Source organism: Echiichthys vipera, assembly GCF_963691815.1.
Source record: "Echiichthys vipera genome assembly, chromosome: 9".
Classification (NCBI taxonomy): domain Eukaryota; kingdom Metazoa; phylum Chordata; class Actinopteri; order Perciformes; family Trachinidae; genus Echiichthys; species Echiichthys vipera.
In genome coordinates this window covers 5,622,178-5,644,926 of record NC_139834.1, presented here as the reverse complement: position 1 = coordinate 5,644,926, position 22,749 = coordinate 5,622,178, and the positions used below count along the sequence as shown (strand labels likewise).

The following is a 22,749-nucleotide window of genomic DNA, read 5'->3' as shown; positions in this document are numbered from 1 at the left end:
TGGTTCTATTCCTACGTTTCACACCTGAGAATCCACAGCGTCTACTTACAGCCTCATGCACTCTGCAATGCATACTGTACATCCAATCATGCTGATGACAAACTAGCTGTTGAAATGTGCTTGCAGCATTGGAGCCTCGTGTAGGGCTGGGACTGTAGGGTCTACAATCATGTGATTTGCTGGAAGAGCCCTCCCTTCTTCCCTCTCCCTCCCCTCCCCTCCCACCTCACAGGCCTGCCCCTGAGTGGCCTCTGCTAGGCTATGTTTCCAGGAAAGGGGCCTACTGGACAGGCTGAGAGGCCTAGGCAGGGAGACATTGGCTCATTGAGAAAAACAAAAACAGAGAGGGGCGGTGGGAAGACTCTCCCCTCTTACATAACTCTGCCTCCATGACAGGAAAAGAAAAAAAGTTCCCCGCCACAATGCAAAGAAAAACCTGTCCGTCCGCCTCTCCTCAGCTTGCAAATGCTGAAAGACTTCAGCACTGGAATTCAAGCAGCACTGAAACCAGCAGTGCTCACTCGCAGTTACACAATAGTTGCAACTCCTTAAGACACCACGGGCATGTCGAACACATGTACACCTACAGTCACAGCACTGCGTTTGATTTGATTTGTTTGATGCAGTAATCCTGCTCTGGTGCGGCCGTAACACACAAAGTGTGATGTAACACATTAAATGTGTTGTGTTGTTCAGCTCTGGTGGAGAGACATTTATTACTGTATCTGGGGAGTGTCTTTGGTGGCCTGCACTGCCCCCCTGTGGCCAAACCAGAAACTGCACAGAGTCTTAAAAGGCATTGAATTCAATTTCAGGGCACTATAAAGTCTTATTTAACATCTAGAATATATTCATTTTAATTTACAAAAGTCTTAAATATTTGATTGGCTTGTTTGTTGTAATGAGACATTACGCACATATAAAGTAAAAGTGAACAACAGGTGATTGTGCTGCAGGGGGTTGTTGTGTTTTGGCTTCAGGGCACAGTGATTTCATTCATTAATAATAATTAATTAGGATTTCAATTACTATGCTGCTGTGAAGTTCTTATAACATAGATATTCTCGGCGAGTATTTCTCAAACAGGGGTACTGGTACCCCGAGAAAACTGCATTAATTCTAAAATAATTATACTATCATAATGAATGAATTTAGTGATGGATTGTAGACATTTGAAATGGAGCTTTTAAGTGTTTTACAGTTTGTTATTTCGCCTTGTAAATCACACACTGATGTCTGAACATGGCATTGTTGTTTCATTCATTTATCTATCAGGAACTGTGTATTTTTCTAACTGTTGTCCCTCGGGCCGGTTGTTTTATGGGCCAATAAAAAGCAAAATAGGACACACAGGCTTAAATTTACAACAAAACATGGAAAGCTGAACATTATTCCTTTCTATGAAGGTTTTTTTTTTTATATAGAAATTGTTATGCTCTGGTCAGGAGGTAGTTTGATGAAAAATGATTTCAAAGGGGTACATTATTGAATAAAAAATTCAGACTTTGGCCACCGCTGTGATCACGAAACAGGAAGGCTAAGCGATATGGTCAAAATCCCTTCATATTTCAATAACGATATGTACTGTATCACGATAAAATCAGAACATATTTAGATCCTGAATAAGATCTGACGGGGGACAGCGGAAGATTAGGGTCTTTCACAGTTTTAAGTCACCTGAAGGCCAGCGTAGGTTCTAAAACACTCTTCGAAAGCGAGCGGTGAGCTGAGGGGCAGTTGCACTCTGCAGCCTCAGCAATAGATGCCACTCAATCGTGAACGCTGGCCCTTTAAGAAGACTAATGTGCTGGAAGACTAATCAGTAAAAAGGTCAGTCAGGTTTTCTCACAGCCGCACCTTTGAAATAAACCTCCGCATCTGATTCAGGAGTCAAACTCCGGCTGCGGCTCGATCAGGATGGTGGTGTCGTTCCCTCTCCTGGAGGTGGGATCCAGGCAGGAAACTCCCAGAGCTATCAGACACAACCACACCTGCAGCAGACACCGAGGAATGGAGAAATGAAGAAATACATTTGTAACCTTTTCTTTGTAACGTCATTGGCTTTTACATCCCCTTGTCAATAATATGCACATTTTCGCACACATACACATTAAGAACAGACATTTTAATGACAGATACATTTCAACATATTCTTATATTTTTTAATTTTCTATTGTTATTTCTGTGCTATTAGTCAGACTGATTGTTTTCATTATCAGTTAATCAGATTATTATTTTCTCAATTGATCATTTGTTCTATAAAATGTCAGAAAACAGTGAAACTTTTTTTTTACAGAGCTGTTTTGTTCAGAAACTTAAAGATATTCATTTTGACTAATGTTGATTTCACACCGGCTGCTTTTCCACAAATTGGGCGGCGTGATTATATACAAAGTCAAAAGGACGCAGATTGATGCAACCTGACGCACTATGACAGACGCACTTTGCTAATACTGTGGCGAGACGCACATTTATGCTTCTGTTTGCGTGCACAACATAACAAAATGAGCATATGTGACATTTCAGAGGCTTGAAGGAGTATATATATATTTATTTCTTTAAATAAATATGTCTTTAAAGCTTACTTGATTATCAAAATGGTTGCAGATAAGTACTCTATTATCGTTTTAGCTCTATGTCAATTTTTTGATCCTGGTGACCAGGAAAAATAAGAAATAAAAGGTGCTCATACTTCTTTAACAACATATTTTGCTCTGTTTTGCATGAAACGTTTGAACAAGCTTTGTACCAGGCATCATTCTCTGGCTTTGTGACTATACTGCGACTGCGCCGTCTGGAACCAGTTTTAAGTTTCACAGTGGAAATATCTTTATCCGCTCCCCTCATGTTACCTACCAAATATCCCACAAATGTCAGGTATGCTACGCAGAGGATCGCTGCCAGCACGTACAGCCACACACTGTTGAGCTCGGTCGCATAGACCACAACGAAGTACATGTTGATGGCACACACCAGCAAGATCACGAGTCCTCCTCCAATCTTATACACTCTGCAGAAAAAAAGAGAAGGAGAGCGCGTTTAACGGTGAATCGCTCGTCTTCGTGTCTTTATGGTGTAGATGAACTTACAGTCCGTTGGCAAACTCGTTCATGAGAGATGGCATACTGGTGAAAGTGAGGATGGGAATGAGGGCGAACGGCAACTGTGAGAGAAGAATGAATGTGAGTTATGTTAATAAAATGTATGGTTCATGCCGTTTCATCAGAAGTCTGCCATGAATAGGTATTTTAAATCACACGTAAAGTGCCATTCTGGTGCAAAATCATCCCATGTTTTTTTTCCGGCACTTACACTCATCAAATAAACCATCGAGACAGATTTTTTTTTGTGTAACAACTATTAACAGAGAAATCCAGTAGAGTCGCTAACAGCTGGCTAACACTGGCTGACAGTGATTAGCTCGGGGCAATACGGTGAAGGCATTCAAAGGTCTTTTTTAACCACTAATACTGCTGAAAATAACAGCAGACCTCTTCAGCAGCATGAGAAGAGTCCCTACACACACAACGAAGCACCAATGGGCTCCTTCCTTTGGGATTGACTTTGGTAATCCACTTGAATGGACTTTACTATGAGAGGAGCTGGTACAGGGGCCAGTAGGTAAGTCTTTAAAACACTCTTTTAATAAACTAACAAAATTGTTTGTTATTAATTTATACCCAGGGCAGGAAGTTTACTTTTGGACTTTGGGCAAAAAAATCTTAAATAATCTGATTGTAGATGTGTTGTTTTTTTTTAAACATTCAATATTATTGAATGTGGATATTATATATAATTCTGAAACATGTGGTAATGGAAAGTATTGAGACTATACTTTTATATACTAAACAGTTTTAAAATAATATACTACGAGTACATTCGTATAAAGTATACTTAAGGAAATAAAATGAACTTGTAGTAAAACTCTTTTTTGGTCAGGGTCTCCATGTTATTGTTATTGTTTTCATTTGTTTATCTCTTTGTACAGCACTTTGATTTTAAATGTGCTTTATGAATAAGCACTTTGCGCTGCATTTTTGTATAAAAAAAGATGCTGTATGAATAAAGTCGAGGTGAAAAGCACTTCACAGATAACGGGCAATGATCTAAACAGTGATATACAAGAAAGATAAAAGCAGGTGACGGTGGAGAGGTGTTTGTGGAGCTGCCAGGGAACCAGTTTCGACCCCGTGCCTGACCTGCATGCTCTGCAGCACGTTGAGGAAGTCGTTCATGCCCGTCAGGTGCTGCACATCCTGGAAGATGGCCACCAGCAGGGTGGGCGGGATGGCGATGGAGCGGGTCAACAGCACCCGAGCGAAACGCGACCAGCGCAGGTTCAAGAAACCCTGAGGGGTAGGAAAAAGCACACATCAGTCTGTGATATTTACAAGAAAATCCCACTAGCAAACACTGTGCATCATCACATAAATTATACGTTTTTGATGTAAAAGCTATCGGATTGAGGCCACGACTAAAGCATGAAATCAGAAAAAGAAGTGATGTGTGTAGTGACTGTGATGAAGGTAAAACAGGGAGAACAGTGTGCTATATGTGAGTGTGTTTGTGCACGGCTGACTCCTCCGCTGACCTCCATCACAAACTGGCCGGAGTATGTTCCAGTCATGGTGGAGCTCTGACCGGCTGCGAGGATCCCCACGGCCCAGATGTAGAGCGCCGCTGGGCCAAAGAAACAGCCGAGCACCACTCCCTTCAAACAGACACGCAAACAGAGAAGTCGGCTAACACAACAGCAGCATTAAGGGCCGTCCAAACTCAAAACGGTGAATGTATAGATTTAAAAATAGCTCTTAACTCAGGGGCCAAAGATATCGTTGTCTGAACATAATGCCCTTATCACCATGAAACATACATGGAATAAAAGGTGTAGAGCATCTCTTTAAAAGATGAAAACCCCTTTAAATGTATAAGTGATATCGCTTTATCAACAAAACCTCAACTGAAAGATATCCACAGTGCTGAAGTAACAGTGGCACAAACCGCTTTAAACTCACCCCTTTGTAGAGGTTCACCTCTAAAGTTTCATTGTTCTGAGGGAATAAATGTGAATGAGGACTTCCTGTTTCATTGCAGACGCTGTACTGGAATTAAAAAAAAAACAGAAACACACATCTGTAGCGCAGCAGCCAAAGACGAGGCGTGATTTGACTTCATGAGAGCGCCCGCAGAGATACTCACCACCTCCGCGTGTGTGCGTCCGTAGAAAGCCTCGGCGAAAACAGCCACCACGAACACGTTGATGAGGAAAGAGATGAACAGAGCGATGGTGGACTCGATGAAGAAGTATTTGTTTGCCTCTTTTACGTCTCTCTTGTTCGACCGATCCACTTCTCGAGACTGACGGGGACATTGGGACATTTGAGCATTTGCAAAGACGAGTTTTCGCACTTTCAGCCGATTGAAATGAGAGGCGGATGTTAATAATGACCTCACCTTGACAAGAGCAGAGTGCAGGTAAATGTTGTGAGGCATGATGACGGCTCCCACGATGCCCACAGCCTGAGCCAGCTGAACGGGCCCGCAGCCCTCGCAGTACGGCACGAACATCCCCTTCAGAACCTGGCCTTGGTCTGGACTCACCGTCACATACTGCCAGAGAGAAAAGCAGCAATGCCTGTCTGTATCGGTGTATATGTTTCTGATATGAAAACCTCTCTATAGAACATAGAATGCAGAAAACGATACTTGAGGTGATTTAGAAAGGGTGTCATACAAGTATTTTATTTATTTTTTTATTGAAATGGTCAGCAATTGACTGATACTGAACACACGGTAGTATTTAGCTTTTACATTTATTTTGTTTCATTATTTATTGAAATATCAGCAATTGACTGATACTGAACGTTTACTTAGATATTTATTTATTTATTGAATGTATTGAAATTATCAGCAATTGACTGATATTGGTGATACTATTTAGCTATTTATTTTATTTTAGTTTATTCTTCATTTAAATTGCCAAAAATTGACCTAAATAAACATGATTTTTATTTGGCATTTTTCTTTTATTGATTCTTTATCTTCTTAGTGTTCCTTTCTAGAATTGGTTTGAAAATGTTACACAGGGATTACATTTCCCAGACACCTGATTTATAACGACCACAGTGATAATAAAGCAGTTTTAAATTCATATAATATTTCGTTCACCGATCGCACACATGGCCTCCTCCTGGGCAACTTTCAGGATCACAAATCATTTCTTGATTTAACCCCTGAATGTCATATTGTACATTATATGTGTAATGATGTTAAATATCCTTCATTTGTTTAAGGAAGCAGCCTTCTGAGTACCGATGCAGAGTCGTATCGCTGCAAAATCCTAACAAGCTGACAGGTGAAACTCGGGGGAAAGTGGTTTTCTACGTCCTGTTTGCAGACGTGTAAATACCTCGTATCCAAAGGTGATGGCCATGATGGTGATGAGCAAACCGAAGAAGGCTTCCAGCTTCCTCAGACCTGCAGAGACACGAATGAGGAGCTTTTATTTTTATGTCTTTTCTGCCTTGTTGATCTGTTTTTGTAAATCACTTTGAGCTGCATTTTATGTTACGAAAGGTGCTTTATATAATAAATAAACCTTATTATTTTATTGTTGTGTAAGCGACATATTTCAATGTGAGAGCACAACTACAACTCACCGTATTTGTCTAAGAAGAGGAAGACAAACGTGTCGATGATGGTGATGAGGACACCGCCCCATAAAGGGATCCTACACGCGCACACACACACACACACACACACACACACACACACACACACACACACACACACACACACACACACACACACACACACACACACACACACACACACACACACACACACACACACACACACACACACACACACACACACACACACACACACACACACACACACACACACACACACACACACACACACACACACACACACACACACACACACACACATTAAAGAATATGATGCTTTCTGATAAATTACAATACCTAACAGTATATAAAAGTATGTATCTGATTAGATTAATCAATTAGTCCATTGACAGAAAATGAATGGCAAAACTTTTCATGGTTCCACAAATGGGAAGATTTTCCCTACTTTCATTTTTAGAATTTCAATATATTCGTAATAATTTAGAGGTTTGGACCCAACAAACATTGTGGAGGTATCCTGTTGGGTTCTGGGTTATGTGACAGCATTTTTCATTATTCTTCACAAACAATCAGTTGATTAATGGGGGCAATCATCAGCAGATTAATCCATGATAAAAATAATAATTAGTGAATAGTTTAAAATGAGCTCCACCTCAACCAGCTGCAGTGATACAATCCTGCTTTTACATTAATGCATTACCAACAATAATATAATGTCATAATTCATAATAGTATAACAGTAAAAGGGAACATTTTCATACTTTTAATTCATTAACTACATTAAGTTCCTCCACCAGGGCCCAGTGTGTCCGTCACATCACCTGTTGGAGGAGAGGAGGTTGAAAGCGATGGCACAGCCGATGACCTCCTGCATGTCTGAACCGATGATGGCCAGCTCCACCATCAGCCACAGGATGATACGAGGCACCTGGACAGACGACAAAGCATCAATTAAGTATCCATGGTAACAGCAGATTACCCCAGAGAGTAAAAACATTTTATTCTGTTTTCGATGACTCTCAGAACAAGAGGGACTTATTATGTCAGATGAAAAAACGTTAGATGTACATAATACAGAACTGTCAAAGGACGGAAAAATTAAAACAAATTGAATAAAAACAACCAAAAATGACTATAAAGATACTCAAAATGACCACATAGACAAGAAATTACTACAATAGATGCAAAACCATCACAAAAGAAATAAAAATTGAGCCAAAAAATCAGAGCGATGCATTACATAGAGATCTAAATCGACAACATAGAAAATTGTAACAACTAAAAATAGATGCAAATCAAGAAGTAGATGAAAATGTAAGACGGAAATTAAAATATTTATATATACAAAAAGATTTAAATAGGCAAAAAACGACTACAAACAACCCAAAATTGCGATAACGAGACTCACATCGACCAGACACACCACAGAAAGATACAACACGACTTAAAATATTTGCAAAACAACAAAAAAACGACCACAAAGAGATCTGAAGTTACTATAAAGACACAATCGGACACAAAATGACGACAGAGACACAGTAAACTACCCCAAAATGACCACAAAGGGGCGCAAAATGACTAAAAGCAGAGAGTTTCTCTTGTTCCTATGGAGACGGAGATGGGGGGCCTCTGTCATCTCTGTATCCAAGGTCCCATAATCCGTCCTTGACTACAGCTGCTGCAACAACAAAGCTCAATGCTGGTTATTCTGGTAAAGGAGGCAGTTACAGTGAACCAGCTCTACTTCTGCTTACAGCCTCTCAGATCAGCTCTAGTATTGGGGAAGCAAATGAAAACAGTGAACCCAGCGAGTGTTATCTCACCGTGCGGTACTGGCGGTTGCAGACTTCGGCCAGGTGCATCCCCGTGACAACGCCGAGCCGAGCCGCCAGCCGCTGCAGCAGCAGGCCGATGATGGTGGCTGCCAGCAGCACCCAGAGGAGCTGACGGGACGAGAACAAGCGTCAGGCATCACTAAGATTCTGAGGTTGTGAGATGATTTTGACAAATGAGTCAGTAGTCAGAAGAAAAAAACCTCCTTTGGAAACCTGCGAGGAAACTCAAGTTTATGAACGTATTTTGCAAACTTTATGTACACATTAACGTCAGAAATCCCGCTTTGCAACATGTTTTTGCAAAGCGGGAGGTGTAGTTTTATTCTTGGCGGATGACACACTAATATAATATGCATATGCTGATAAAAGACTATATATGGTGTCGTTTTTTTGTCTTGACACTTAAAAAAAACATGACCTCTTGAGCTGAAGTCCACCTTAAATGTTCCTGAAAATAAATGATTACATTTCATCCTAACGATATTGGGACATTAAGTATTTTAGACACACAAATGAGTGAGCTGTTTGGTGAATATTTTGCAACTTAATGTATCTTGAAACCGGAAAAGAATTACACAACACTGGTTCGACAGTTCACTTTGTCTGAAGCTCTTGACACACTAACAAACTCAAGAAGGTGTTTCCAGTTATTTCGGGACAAAGTTCACCTTTGTTAAACTTTGACCTGCAGTATAAAGAGACTACAACAGAATGACAGCTCCTTCAGGAAGTGTTACTGTTAGTTCATGAGCAGAGGGAGAGGGAAGCTGCATGCAGGAAACACGTATTGTTGGATCATATTGTCATCCCACCAGTCAAGTCATTTTCAGCAGCTTATGCCTGCAACCCAGCCAGTCTTTCCTGCTTACAACTACTATTATTACTATTGTAGTTAACAAAACTAAGGCTACTAACAAAGACCGCGCGACCCGTTGGGGCCCTTCTGGAAACTTTCGCACATGATGACTGCAAACATGAAATGATCTAGACACAAGGACGGATTATTTCAGTTTCAAATTTAATTCAAAAAATGAAATGACCCGTCCATGTGTCTAGATGACAACTGGGAGAACATCCTAACGTCACACAGAAGAGCCCCAGTCGGGATTCGAACCTGTAGCCTTCTTGCTGTGAAGTGACAGTGCTAACCACTACACCCCCATGCTGCCCTAGCCTTATTTTTACTAACGATAATTACAGTATATAGTGATATAGTGATAATAGTGGTTGTAAGCATGCTTTTTAAGCAGGAGAGACTGGCTGAGTTGCAGGTATAAGCTGCTGGAAATAACTTTACTGGTAGGATGACAATGTGATCCAACAGTATGGGTTTCCTGCATGCAGCTTCCCCTGGGCAAAGACAAGTAAGAGGCCCCCCACCCTGAACTAGACAACCCAACCTGAAAGTCTTAGTCAATTTGCACCTCCCCGTGGTCGTTTTGTGATTGTTGTGCATCTGTTTTTAGTCATTATGCACTATATTGGGGTGATTTTCTGGTTGTTTTTATAGTTGTTTTGCATTTCTGAGATTGTTTTGCATCTATTCTTAGTTGTTTTGTATGATTCTGGTTGTTGAAGTCATTCTGTGTGTGTCTTTGATCGATTTGTGTCAATCACTTTCACATTTGTTCATTTTCACATGTTCGTAGTCATTTAACAACTATTTGTGATCGTTTTGTTTCACATGTGACAGTGGTAGACAAAAAAAAAAACATACTTTTGCAGCTCCTCTTAGCTCTGTTTTAGGAAATCTAGCCTGTGATAGGCAATACTCCAGCTGCAGCCCCGGAGCACAAGCCCCTGACTTGACACAAGCCCCTGGCTCGACGGAAGTGACGCAATAGCTTTTTTTTTTTAACTTTATTGAAATCATTTTATCGATGGCCTTTTTGGGGCGGCAGTAGCTCAGTACCGTAGGGTCGCTGGTTCAAGACCATGTGTGGACCATGTATGGAGCGTGGACTGGTGGCTGGAGAGGTGCCAGTTCATCTCCTGGGCACTGCCCAGGTGCTGTTGAGCAAGGCACCAAACCTCCAACTGCTCGGGGTGCTGGTCACTGGCAGCCGCCTCACTCTAACATCTCTCCTTCATTGCATGTATAAGTCCTGTTTGTGCATGTGTGTATTTCGGGCCTGAGTGTGTAACATGTATAATAATAAGAGTGAAAAAATTCAATTTCCCCATGCGGGATAAATAAAGTAATTCTTCTTCTTTAAAAAAATATGTTTTTTTTTACTTAATTGAAAAAGTACATACATTTCCCCTCAGTCAGGTCTCAGTCCTTCACACATACACAGTTACTGTATATTCATCAGTTAGTGTATCTTACAGTTCATTTACAGTCCTTAATATTGTGACATTACAAAAATAGTGAAGACAAACATCTGTAAACTTTTAATGGAAACAGGGTGACGTGAAATTTCAAAATAAAAGTAGTTGGCTGTAGAAAAAGACGATACTAAGGCAGTGGCTTTGCAACAAAAGCTGCTTTTAATGTTTTGTTGGATTGGAGATGAGGTGGTTTAACATAACCCTGCTGAAATATAAAAGCCCTGTTTCTCCAGCTAGTCAAAATAAAATTTCTACATTTTTGGAGAAGGTTCTCCTGCAATAAAGTTACAGAAGTCTGAGCTGATGTTACTAATATTTAACTCCCTCCACTTTCTTCGTATACTCATGGAGAAATAACATGACAACCTTGATTTAGTATTGCTGGATGTGATGAGGTGGAGCACCACATTCAAATTCCCGCGTATCAAAGATTGCTAGTTAGCGCGTAGTTAGCAACATTATCAACATAGCAAAGCTTACGTTGTTTTTAAACGTCTCCATTATCTCAATCATTTTCCACAGTGACAGCGAGTATCCTCAAATTCCCGCGTACTTTCTGGTATTATACGTCACTTCCGTCAAGTCAGGGGCTTGTGTCAAGTCAGGGGCTTGTGTCAAGTGAGGGGCTTGTGCTCCTGGGCAGCAGCTGGATGCTCCTCGTTACAGGAGACGTTGGCCAATCACAGATCATTTCAGAGAGAGAGAGCGTTTCTATTTGCTCAGGACAGAGAGGAGAGAGCTGCCAGAAGAGGTCTCACTCTTCTGCAAATTCTGGAGCTTTTTTTGCTTTTTACCTACTGCAGTTTAATGTAACAGATTGAAAACGCACCTTTCTGCCAGAGGAAAATGTAGACCAAAAGTATAGCCAAACAGTCAGTGTCAGATATTGTAGCCCAATCATTGTTATGTTCTTATTCTTTGTCTTGTGATTTATTAATTCTTCTTGTTTCTGATTTGTTTACATTGTTATGTTTTGTTTTGCCTAACATAATCTCAGCATCACTGAACATGAGGGTCCACCTCCTCAATGTGTTCCAGAGGTCCCGTAAGTGAAGGATGAATGAATTACTTTGGTTACCTTGAAGCCAGCTTTGGCACCAGACTGCAGGTCAGACTCGATGTTACCCGGGTCCAGGTAGGCAATGCTCATCAGAAAGCCCGGCCCAGTGAAGGCCCACAGCTTACGGAGACTGAACCCCCTCTACAGGAGACAGAAACTTTACATTGTACTGCATCCTGATGGTTATCAATCTAAGAAAATACCAAGAGCTGTCTATGTCTCTCTCTCTCTCTCTCTCTACCGTATATACTGTATATTGACTTTTGATATAGGTTTTAGATTACCTCGCCGTCCTCCTCAGGAACAGGGACCCTCTGCTCAAAGTAAGTGCTGGAAACAGGTTCATTATTCTGTTTCTGCAGGAAGACCGAGGGGGCGGACACTCTGTGCGTGTGTGTGGTCTCGATTACTGATTTCTCACCCTCCACGTCACCGGCTGAAGTACAACAGAAAAAAAAATCTTAATCACACAAATCATACAGTGCAATAAATACACCTAGGGGTCACACCCCCATTTGGAAACCACTGGTCAAGATATCAATATCTTCTATTTGCCTGTGGAGAAGTCGGGGGGGGGCATTATATTAAATAAAGGGATTCACCCTTTGGTTCCTGTTAATATTTCTGCAAACTATCATAACAATACATCAGGTAGTTATTGAGATATTTCAGTCTGGACCAAAATGGGGGACAACAGAAAATTATCATCATGCTCTAAATGCATACTTGCAAGCCTTAAGACTTTAAAAATAGGGAAGTTTTGAACCCAAAGTAGGGCTAGAAATTACTGTACAATCAAACAGAATTTTTTTCTGACGTTAATTACTTTAAATTTAAGGTTGAATATTTAGAATCGTTATTAAAAGCTATATTTAAAAAAAGGCGTACAGAATGAAAGTATTGCTCTTCCATAAAAAATATATTTAGTCTGAATTAATATTTAAAAATGTTTTTGACTGGTTTGACAATGACTTTCTGTCCCGTTCTGTTTCCATGGTAGCAGCCAATAGCGTTGGGCGTTGCTGGTTGCCAGGGTTGTCTCTTGTTGCTACAGAAACAAGAATCCTTCTGAGTTGAGAGCCAGCTGATCGATAACACAGCACTCAGAGAAAGACTTCCAGCTGAAGACTGGCTAACGTTAAGTACTGTTGTTAATGAACTGATCAGTCTTATTAGTAATAAATGAGTCACTGCCCTGTTTGATTCATCACTGACATGGAGCAGGCTGACCGCTGACACACTCAGCAACAAACCTGGCAACCCGACTGCTGGAATTATGTTTTGTTGTTGCGACTACGATCTTAAGACACTAGATGGTGGTGTTCTGCTCATTCTCCATATTCAACCTTTTACTGTCAATTCTAAGGAAAGACTACATAATAATTTCCCCTCTCGCATAAACTTAAATTCATCATTAATTTTCATATATTAATCCATTTTATATATTAATTCATTCATTTTTTTGCCCCTGTCCCTTAGAGAGTCTGTGCACGCCACTGCTGCTTTCAGTGTACAGTAAATGTCTCCATGCGTGCAGAAATGTCACTATAGCAAATATCATGGGACATTTAATCAGCAAAACTAAAAACTGCAGTTATAAACCTGACACAGGAAACTAACTACACTTTAAGCTTCTGAAATGGCCAGTGAAGTTACGCTGCTGTGTTTCTTGTACGTAAATTAGCAGAGTGGAGCAGCAGCATGTTAGAGAATGTAATTAGCATTTTCCGCTTTAGTGATATTACCTCAGCCACCTGCAGCCACAAACCATCCACAGATGAACATGCATCACTACTGTGCAGTGCCACAAACATTATAACAAAAAGGGAAAAAGAGGTTTAAAAATGTTTCATAAGAAATACGAAGAAATACGAGAGAATTGTGACCGCGGGAGGAAACCAGGAGAGGGCAATAAAAAAAGGGAGGCTCCAGGAAAAATGAGGAGGGTTGGTAAGTATGTCTAAATGTTGTCAGTGAAAGTTCCTGCTAAGTGAGAGCAGACAGAAGAAGAGCATTGGATAAACAGAGATTGTGTAGTAATATAATGAGTTTGTTCTGGTTTAAGAGAGAAATAATGATGCTCCAGTATCATAAGACACAATAAAAAACAACAAACGTGTCTACAAAACAAACGTTCTCACCTTGTCCTCCAGGTTGTTCTGGCTCCAGATCTGTGGGAACACTGGGAGGCAGAGAGGAGATGTGGATGTTCTCAGGAGGGGGGTCTCTGACTGGAAACAAACAGGTAGTTATACTGAGATTATAGCTCCCTTTAAGGGATCACAGTGCACACAAAACAAAACCCTACGCACACAGAGAACCATGAGAAAAAGGACAAACATAATCATCAGGCAAAGCATTTGATCTCAACACTAGGAGGACTTCTCCTCGTTATGGACCCTTTTGCTATGGGTGATGTCATGTTTTATCCAACAGTGATTGGCAGTTTTGGCTCTGTCAGTAAGTTCTGGATAGAAATACTGTAGGATGTATGTTGTTATTTACAAATAAAGACTTTTAAATCAAATGTAGGCGAGGTTAGTCCAGTATATGTGCAGCTAATTGGCCCTTACGGGTTTCCCTGTGAGAAGCTTTGTTAAGTATCAGACTACAATAACCAGGGCTGATAGTAAGAGGTGAAAACTACGGGTCTGACTGACACAGATTTTGCAGAGAAGATTATACAGAATTTCATCAATATGGCGGCTGAAAATAGACCTTTTCTATGTGGATTGTGCAAATATGACTCTGCAAAAGGAGCTCGGACGGCTGCTTTCCTAAACAAATAACTCTACTAAAAATATTTAAGTGGCTGTTTGTAAAAGATTTCTTTAAAAATCTAAACTTGCACAAAAAGCCACTGATGCACCAGTTCTGTTGGGCTGTACTCAACACAAACAAGTCCATTTTCCAGACTCACATTTCAGTCGATTGAACTTCCAGTTCAAAAGCAAACAAACACTGCATGCTGCCTCTCTCTTGCTCTGATAAAACGGAGAAAGTAAAGACTCAATTGTAATAAAATGGATAACTAAATATACAGATCAGTAGATGACACTCTGCTGGACAAACTACGCAATGACCCCATTTCTAAGTCACCCCATGGATTGTTTTCTGCATCGTGTGATTTGTAAAAACATACTGGTGCACAGCGGACCACATATACGTCAACACTGATATCTCTGTGACAGTCGGATATATCCCTCTGGCTCAGGTGAAAGCCAAAACCAAACTTGACACATGCGGCATCCAACAGCTTTTAGTTCTTGTAACATCATTAAAGGAAAATCCAGAGTCAATCAGGACGGCAAATTTATTGATACGGCTGCCAGCCCAATTCTTTCTCTGTACCTTTGTGATTACTGATCAATTTTCTGAGGAAAAATGTAGAAATAAGTTTTAGTTTATTGCTCAAGTTTCCACTCTTACTTGAATTATTTTATTATTTGTCATCTTTCTTTGTTAAATGATGCAATGCGTGGCGGCCGGTGGCTGCAGTGGTTAGAGCCGCAGGTTCGACTCCGAACCCTTTGCTGCATGCCCCCCCCCCCCCAACCCCATTTCCTGTCTGTCCTATATAATGAAGGCTTGAAAAACTGCCAAGAATCTTTAAAAAATAATAATGATGATGTAACGCACTGTCGAAAGTTTTGTAGTGGACATTAGGTGTTCTTTGCAAAACAATGTCAGGGATAATGCCCAACAAGGTGTCCATTATCTGTCCGAAAACACATTAATCAAATATATAAACTACAATTATTAAGGTGTTAAGACTTGATTTTGACACAAAGACCCTCTACGAGCAAACATTATTAGTTCACCATCAATATTTGAGAGTTAAAATGATTTTATATTATATTTTTCCCACTAAAGAAAGAAAGAATCAAATGTGAACGACAACAATTAACATCAAAATCAGTTGTAAATCAACCAGGAGGAAAGTTATAATAACAAACAATAATTCAATTAAATTATGTTGGTTTAATATTCATGTCGCCTTTTCATTATTTGTACATTGTGTCAAAGTCAAAGCTCACAGGGAACATAAAACGTATTAAAAAGGAGTTCAAATAGGCAACTGCAGAGGAGCAGTTCTATTTACGCCTTCCACATTCATCACATTACTGAGATCAAACTTCTCTACATTAATGCTGCTAATTCTACATAAACTATGGAGTTAATGTGGATCTTCTGTTCTGTCGATGATCCAACATCACTGCAACAGAACAGTTTTACGTTCCTGTGAGAGCTTTATGGGGACGTTATAATAATTTATATTATATTATACCACAGGAAATGATGAGTGCCATTAAGCAAGAGATGCCAATGAGGTCAATATGAACTTTGTTTCACTATAAATCCTTTTTAAATGTTGTAAATATATCAGAGGGCATGTGAGGAGGAAAGTCACCTCTGATAAAAAGAAGATCAACAGTGGGAGAAGAAGTTTTCACATATTTTACTCAAGTAAAAATACCAATATTACGCTGTTAAAGGACTCTGTTTAAAGTAAAAAGGCATTCACAAAGTTACTAAAGTGAAAGTGCATAAGTTTGAGCTGTAAAAGGAACTCATGTGCTCATTGTGCAGTAGTTCTCAACCTAAGGTTCAGGCCCCTCCAAAGGGTCCCCACATAAATCTGAGGGGTTGTGATATTTAATGGGACCCAAATGTGGATTCTCTTTGGTAAAACATTATCAAATGTGACCTCTTGAACAGTCATGTGCAATAATAATTTAATGTGCAATATTCTGGTTTACTCTGGCAATGAATACATTTCAACTAATGTTCTTAATTATTTATACTTTTCTTGCATTTTAACCCCATTAATCCCCATTTTCAGCATTATTCTCATTTACACTGTTGCTACATGCATTGTAGTTGTTAATATATTATATATATTTGATTTAAATTCAACTTCTAATTTTTTTTAATGTTTAATGTTAATCATAATTAATGATGATGCTAATTAATGAATCTTAAGGCGCTTTCACGCTAAATAAAGGTTTGGGACAAAAGCACTTCACTCATTGGTCAGATGTGTCTGGGACGGGCGCAGTAACGTAGATCCTGAACTGTTCTCCGACCAGAAGTGGATCGTGACAGTGACGTTTAGGCAACAGAAGCAGGCCATGGTTAGTTTTTGAAAAAATGGCGTGGTTTAGGGTTAGTACTAAGCTCAAACATTTGAGTTGTTTATTTGAATCTTCTCATTTGTCCAGGTCATCGTTATCCCCAAAGAAGTTTCAGTCAAAAGCAACTAGACTTGGTTATTTGTCTAAGGGCGCACTCACACTGTCCATCCGTACCGTTCCCAAACAGGTTTTACAGGTAAAGTCTAGTTCGTTTGATCAGTGTGAGTGTAAGCGTACCGCGCCTAGGAGCGGCTCGTTTGCCGGCCACGGCCCCCGTTTGGGAGGGGTGGGCTTTTGTAAAGCACGTCTGCACATGTACGAGCGCGCGCACGTGTACGAGCACGAGGCCTAAGGGCGCACTCACACTGTCCGTCCATACCTTTCCCCGTGCTTTAGGGTACTTGTCCCCCCCTCCAGGCCCGTTTGTAATAACACTACCTGGGCCTCGGCGAATGCTTCTTGCTGCCTATACGTCATCACACCGTAACACGTCACACGCATTGATGACGTCATCGCGATGCGTCGCTTTGTTTACAAATCTTTCCACAGACCTCGGAGTTTTTGTGCGTCTTGTCGACTGTTTTTGAATATTTTCATCGACCAAATCTGCAGTAAACACTCCACCTCCGCATCACACCAACGTAAACCTTTCACCGCCATTGTTTTAAATGTCCGCGCATGGTCCCTCCTTCTTTTTTTCTATGTCCGAACATAAAATGACGTCAGAACCGCCGTAGGCCTCGTGCTCATACACGTGCGCACGCTCCTGCTCGTACATGTGCAAACGTGCTTTACAAAAGCCCACCTCTCCCAAACGGGCCGTGGTGCATGAGGGCCAGCGAGCGTACCGCTCCTAGGCGTGGCACGGTTGCACTCACACTGATCAAAGGAACTAGACTTTAGCCGTAGGACGTGCTTTGGCACGATACGGATGGACAGTGAGTGCGCCCTTAGTTGACTTCATTAGTGCTCTATTGAGTCTTAACGACAGTCGTTGGAGTCACAAGAGGCCATTTGTGAACAGTTGTTCTTTGAGGTTAGATTGTTGAATCTCCTGGGAAGGGATTGTTGATTCAACAATCTAAGTCCAGTTGCTTTTGACTGAAACTGATTTGAGGATTGTGTTTGTATTATTTTAACATGTTCAATCAATTGACTAAATAAAATAAAAATTTACTACATCAACCGCCAATTTTAAAGTCCAGCTCAAAAAATTGGGTTATTTGGGTTTTTTTTCCCCATTTTTTTTAATCATAGCTTATAATTCTTATTTTGTATTTGTGTTATTTTCAACATGTTCAATAAATTGACTTAATAAAATAAACATAAATAAAATAAAAAAATCACCATATCGAATTTTTCACCATCTAAATTCTGTATTTTTTAAAAAAAATTACAGCAAAACATTTTGCAATATATATATTTATAAATATTTATAAATATATATATATATATAAATATATATATATATATAAAAATATATATATATATTAGGTAAACCATGACTAAATCCAAAGTCATGGGTCAGCTTTTTGGCCTCTGGAGGTAGGGTCTGCCTCTTGAAACAAAGGCAGTCTTTGTACCGTTGTTGATGTGATATAAAGGTGTTTTTCCTCACAGGCAGCAGCAGAGTAACATTCCTCCTCTTCCTCCTTTAATCACAACACGACATGACTTTACACCGACTCACCTGAGCGCAGGAAAGAAAACATCTTCTTCCTCCTCTTCTGTGACATTGCTATGCTCTTTAAACTCTGTAAACTTCTCAAACCTTAGACGACACCAGCAGCTACACTCCCGCCGGAGTTAGAATGACACATTGTTGCTTCCCTGTTTGTCTCAGAGCAGTTTCTGGAGAGAAGCAGGAACATCCGCCCGGCAGCTTGGACATCGGCCCCGGTGAAGTTTCGTTGTGGCCAGACAGGTATTGAAGGAGGAGCCGGGGACAACCCGCCCGAGGACAGAAAGTCCCGTTTACAGGGGTTGTGCCCAGATGGTAACCCAATATTTGCCAAAGTCTCGCGATATGTTCAAGGTTAGGCATTGACAGCGAATGCTTAAAGTTGAATAAACAAAACAAGCCAATCAAAACTGTAAGATTGTGCTCCATATTTAATGTTTTTAATTTATTTATTTTAAATTAATAAATGAGCCCTGGCATGCTTTATGTTTATTTATGTTTGCTTTTCTATTGGTTTATTTTGTGTATATTTTTTATAAATATTTTTATGGTTAAAAAAAATAAATGATGTATTATCGTTTTTTTCTTATTTTTGTGACGGATACCGGGTTTTTAAAAAAAAGGTTAGTAGGCTAAATGTGGCCGGGAAGCGGGTCTCGCGATAGTTCGCACAAACCTCGGGTTACCATGTAGAATCAGGAAACAACCGTTTACCGGCAACTGTTTCACAATTGCACCTTTCTGTTCATGTTTCTATCACGGATTAGCAGGAAACGAGACTTACTGAAAGTTACAGATTTTCAAAATAAAACACACAGACATTTTTTAATTTCTTTTTTTACATAAAACTACACTTTGCCTTAAAATAATGTCTAATTTAGTTGAGTTATATGATCTGTGTATAGTATACGTATAGGGTTGTTTTTGTTGTTGATGTTTCCTAAAAGTCTTGGTAAAAGTCAAAGAATATATTATTATATTGTTATTTTTTCCCTTTGATGATATCAACATGGTGGTCCCATCTTGTAAAAAAGATGATTTATACACACGTATGTATTATCATACAAAATATCACTGTTTTGTTGTATCTTAAAACTGTTTTTAATATTATTCACTTGTTCTATTACCAATATTATCCTATTATGTGATTATGTGTTGATATAAAAAATTTTTGTACAGCACTTTAAGATCAATTTTATTTTGTGAAAGGTTTTACAAATACAGTTTATCATTATTATTATTATTATAAAAAAAAAAGTCACTGTTATTTTCTAGTTAGCTGTTTAATTGTCTTTAATTGTGTTAGTTGTGTGCAATAATTTGGGCGGCTGTGGCTCATTTGTCAGAGCGGTTGGCCAATGTCTGAAGGGACGGTGGTTCGATCCCCGCCCTGCCTTACTTGTGTCATGGTAGTTGCGTCCATGGGCAAGACACTTCACTCCCCTTGCCTCGTGTGAATGTGTATGACTGCTGTATGTTTGAGGAGGTGGTCGGAGGGGCCTTAGGCGCTGATTAGCAGCCACGCCTTTGTCAGTCTTCCCCAGGGCAGCTGTGACTGCTGCGGTAGTTTACCACCACCATGTCTGTGTGAATGAACCTTGAGTACTGAGAAAGGCAAATCCATCAAACAATTTATAGTGATTATTTATTATGAATATTTTTAAATGTATTTACTTATTGGGTTGGCCTAAAAGTTGTGAATTAGGAAATAATAATAATAATAAATTGTTTAATTGTAGCATGTATTATAATTTAAATATCCCAAATTCATATTATCTTCAGCTGTATTGGTTTCAATACAAAATTGAGATATTCTTTGATAAAATTGTTCATTTTGTTCCTGGAGAGAAATTCATGCGAAAAGGCTATAAATACACAAAGAAAGATGAAAAAAGGAGTGAAGAAATATTCTGAGGGAGTGGGTGACCAGTGCAGGAGCCGCCACTGGGTGGAGACAAACACTGACTGATTGCTTTTTCAGTTGCACATTAATGTCAGGGTTTGAAATGAACTATTTTAGACAGTTTTCCTCCACTAACGATGACCTGACCTGGATATGAAGCCCTTTTCACAGCACACTTGGTCATAGCAGGAGAAGAGTAGGTGTTGCTAACAACATAAACAATGGCTCTGTTCTACTCAAGTGTCCCAGTAAACCATGACAGTGGGACAACATGCACAATGAAACCCCGAAACTGAAGCAGCTAAATGGAATTCAGCCATTAATATTTATATATTTTACACCTGTGCTTTTCTATGGTTGGTCCTCATTGTCAGTCAGAAGACAGTGATCCAACTTGAACACTTGTAAACTGGACACTTTATACATTTTATAATTGTACTATAGGGCTGAATAACCATTGTTATTATTGGTTATTCTGGCTAATATTGTCCCAATTAATTAATTAATTAATTAATTGTTTAGTCTATGAAATGGCAGAAAATAGTGAAAAATGTTTACACTGAGACAAAACAGAAGAAACAGCCAATCCTTACATTGGAGAAGCTACAACCAGAGAATGAATGATGAAAGAAAGAGCTTTTTGCCTAAAAGGGATCATTTAATTTTCAATATAGTTCATTTCAGTTAATTTTCCATAGATGGACTAATTGATTCATTGACTACTCGTTGCAGCTCTACTGATCAAATGATCTCTATCCGCTTGTGAGTGAGTCATTTTATCTCCTGTAAGGATGTTTTAGTCAGTTTAAAGGTCCCATAATCTGCTCATTTTCACAGTTCATACTTGTATTTTGGGTTTCTACTAGAACATGTTTACATACTTTAATGTTCAAAAACACATTATATTTCTCATATTGTCCGTCTGAATATACCTGTATTCACCTTCTGTCTGAAACGTTCTGTTTTAGCGCCTGTCTCTTTAAGACTCCCTCCTGAAAAAGCCCAGTCTGTTCCGATTGGTCAGCATTTCTGCGTCTTCCAGATCTGTGTCTCTGCACCATCATTGCAGCCGGGCGATGACTGTAACAGCACTGTAGCGGCATTAAATTTGTGACATCTCAACGGCACAGAATTTTGGAATACAGACTGTGTGCATTTCTCTGTGGATCGAATGTTTTGATACTTTTTCAGTATTTGTACAGCACACCGACCTACTTTATAATAAATAAGGACATGGATATCTCACTTTTTACAATATGGGACCTTTGAACAAGTTAATAATGAAAAAAACAGATATTCCATTATGTTTCCCTAAAACGATATTATGTCACTAGACAGGCTGTTCTCATGCACTGAGCATACATATCAAAGTAATGCACTGTAATTCCTTTTTTTTGTAATTGTAGTCGACATATTGGTGCTTAAACTTAACTGGTCATGTAATGTTTAAAAGAACATCATTTCGAAAGATATCATACACTTCTGTTGACGAGAATACGCTGAACAAGACCCCGCGATGCATGCTTTAAAGTGTAAACCCAGCAAATATGGACTCCACGATCTTATCCGGCATAAAAATACATCAAATAAGCCATGGAGACAGTTTTTTTTGGTTGATCAACCATGTATAGAGATCGCCCAGAGCAACGCTAACAGCCCCAAAGGGCTAACACTAATTAACTTGGGGCGGTGAGCTGAATGCATCCAAAACGGCATTTTTTAACCACTAACATTGATCAAAATAACACCAAACCTCTTCAGTAGCATGATTAGGGTCCCTATACATAAAACGGAGAAACATATTTAGTTTAGTTTATTAAAAAAACTGTTTTACAAGTCTGGGCCTTACCAGTAGGTCGATATTGACAGGTCCTCCAAACAAGTCAATTACCAAACGCACTGGAGTTCAGTCCAATACTTTCCCCCCCTTGAACTGAACTGCAGTGCATTCGGTAATCGACTTGTTTGAGCTGCCTGTCAATATATAGATAGCTGGCTGCTAAGGCTTGTAACATTGTAAAACAGTCTTTTTTAATAAACTCTGGGTTCACCAACTTCGTTGCTGGTGCTTCGTTTTATGTGTCATCATGCTACTACAGAGGTTTGGTGTTATTTTGAGCAGTATTAGTGGTTAAAAAATGCCGTTTTGTA

General features: G+C 39.6%; 1 protein-coding gene across 1 annotated transcript; it reads right to left on the bottom strand.

Moving 5' to 3' along the window:
* Positions 1-607: 607 nt before the first annotated feature.
* Positions 608-18,825, bottom strand: LOC310951803 (natural resistance-associated macrophage protein 2-like). The gene is made up of 16 exons (XM_083920219.1): positions 18,705-18,825; positions 14,021-14,110; positions 12,164-12,315; positions 11,898-12,020; positions 8,477-8,596; positions 7,475-7,581; positions 6,660-6,730; positions 6,410-6,477; positions 5,455-5,610; positions 5,200-5,358; positions 5,016-5,102; positions 4,592-4,711; positions 4,200-4,349; positions 3,090-3,163; positions 2,857-3,010; positions 608-1,991 (listed from the first exon to the last, which is right to left on the bottom strand). Exons 1-16 carry the CDS (start codon positions 18,748-18,750, stop codon positions 1,884-1,886), a joined length of 1,785 nt encoding a protein of 594 aa, XP_083776345.1. The 5' UTR covers positions 18,751-18,825; the 3' UTR covers positions 608-1,883.
* Between the last annotated feature and the right edge of the window lie 3,924 nt (positions 18,826-22,749).

Bases quoted from the DNA above. Each gene is read 5' to 3' on its own strand.
- LOC310951803 (XM_083920219.1), bottom strand. From the start codon at position 18,750: ATGTCACAGAAGAGGAGGAAGAAGATGTTTTCTTTCCTGCGCTCAG. The intron at 5,611-6,409 runs GTATTTACACGT...TCTCTCTGGCAG, and splicing joins CCATCACCTTTGGATACGAG to TATGTGACGGTGAGTCCAGA. The intron at 4,350-4,591 runs GTCAGCGGAGGA...CCTACCCCTCAG, and splicing joins CCGGCCAGTTTGTGATGGAG to GGTTTCTTGAACCTGCGCTG.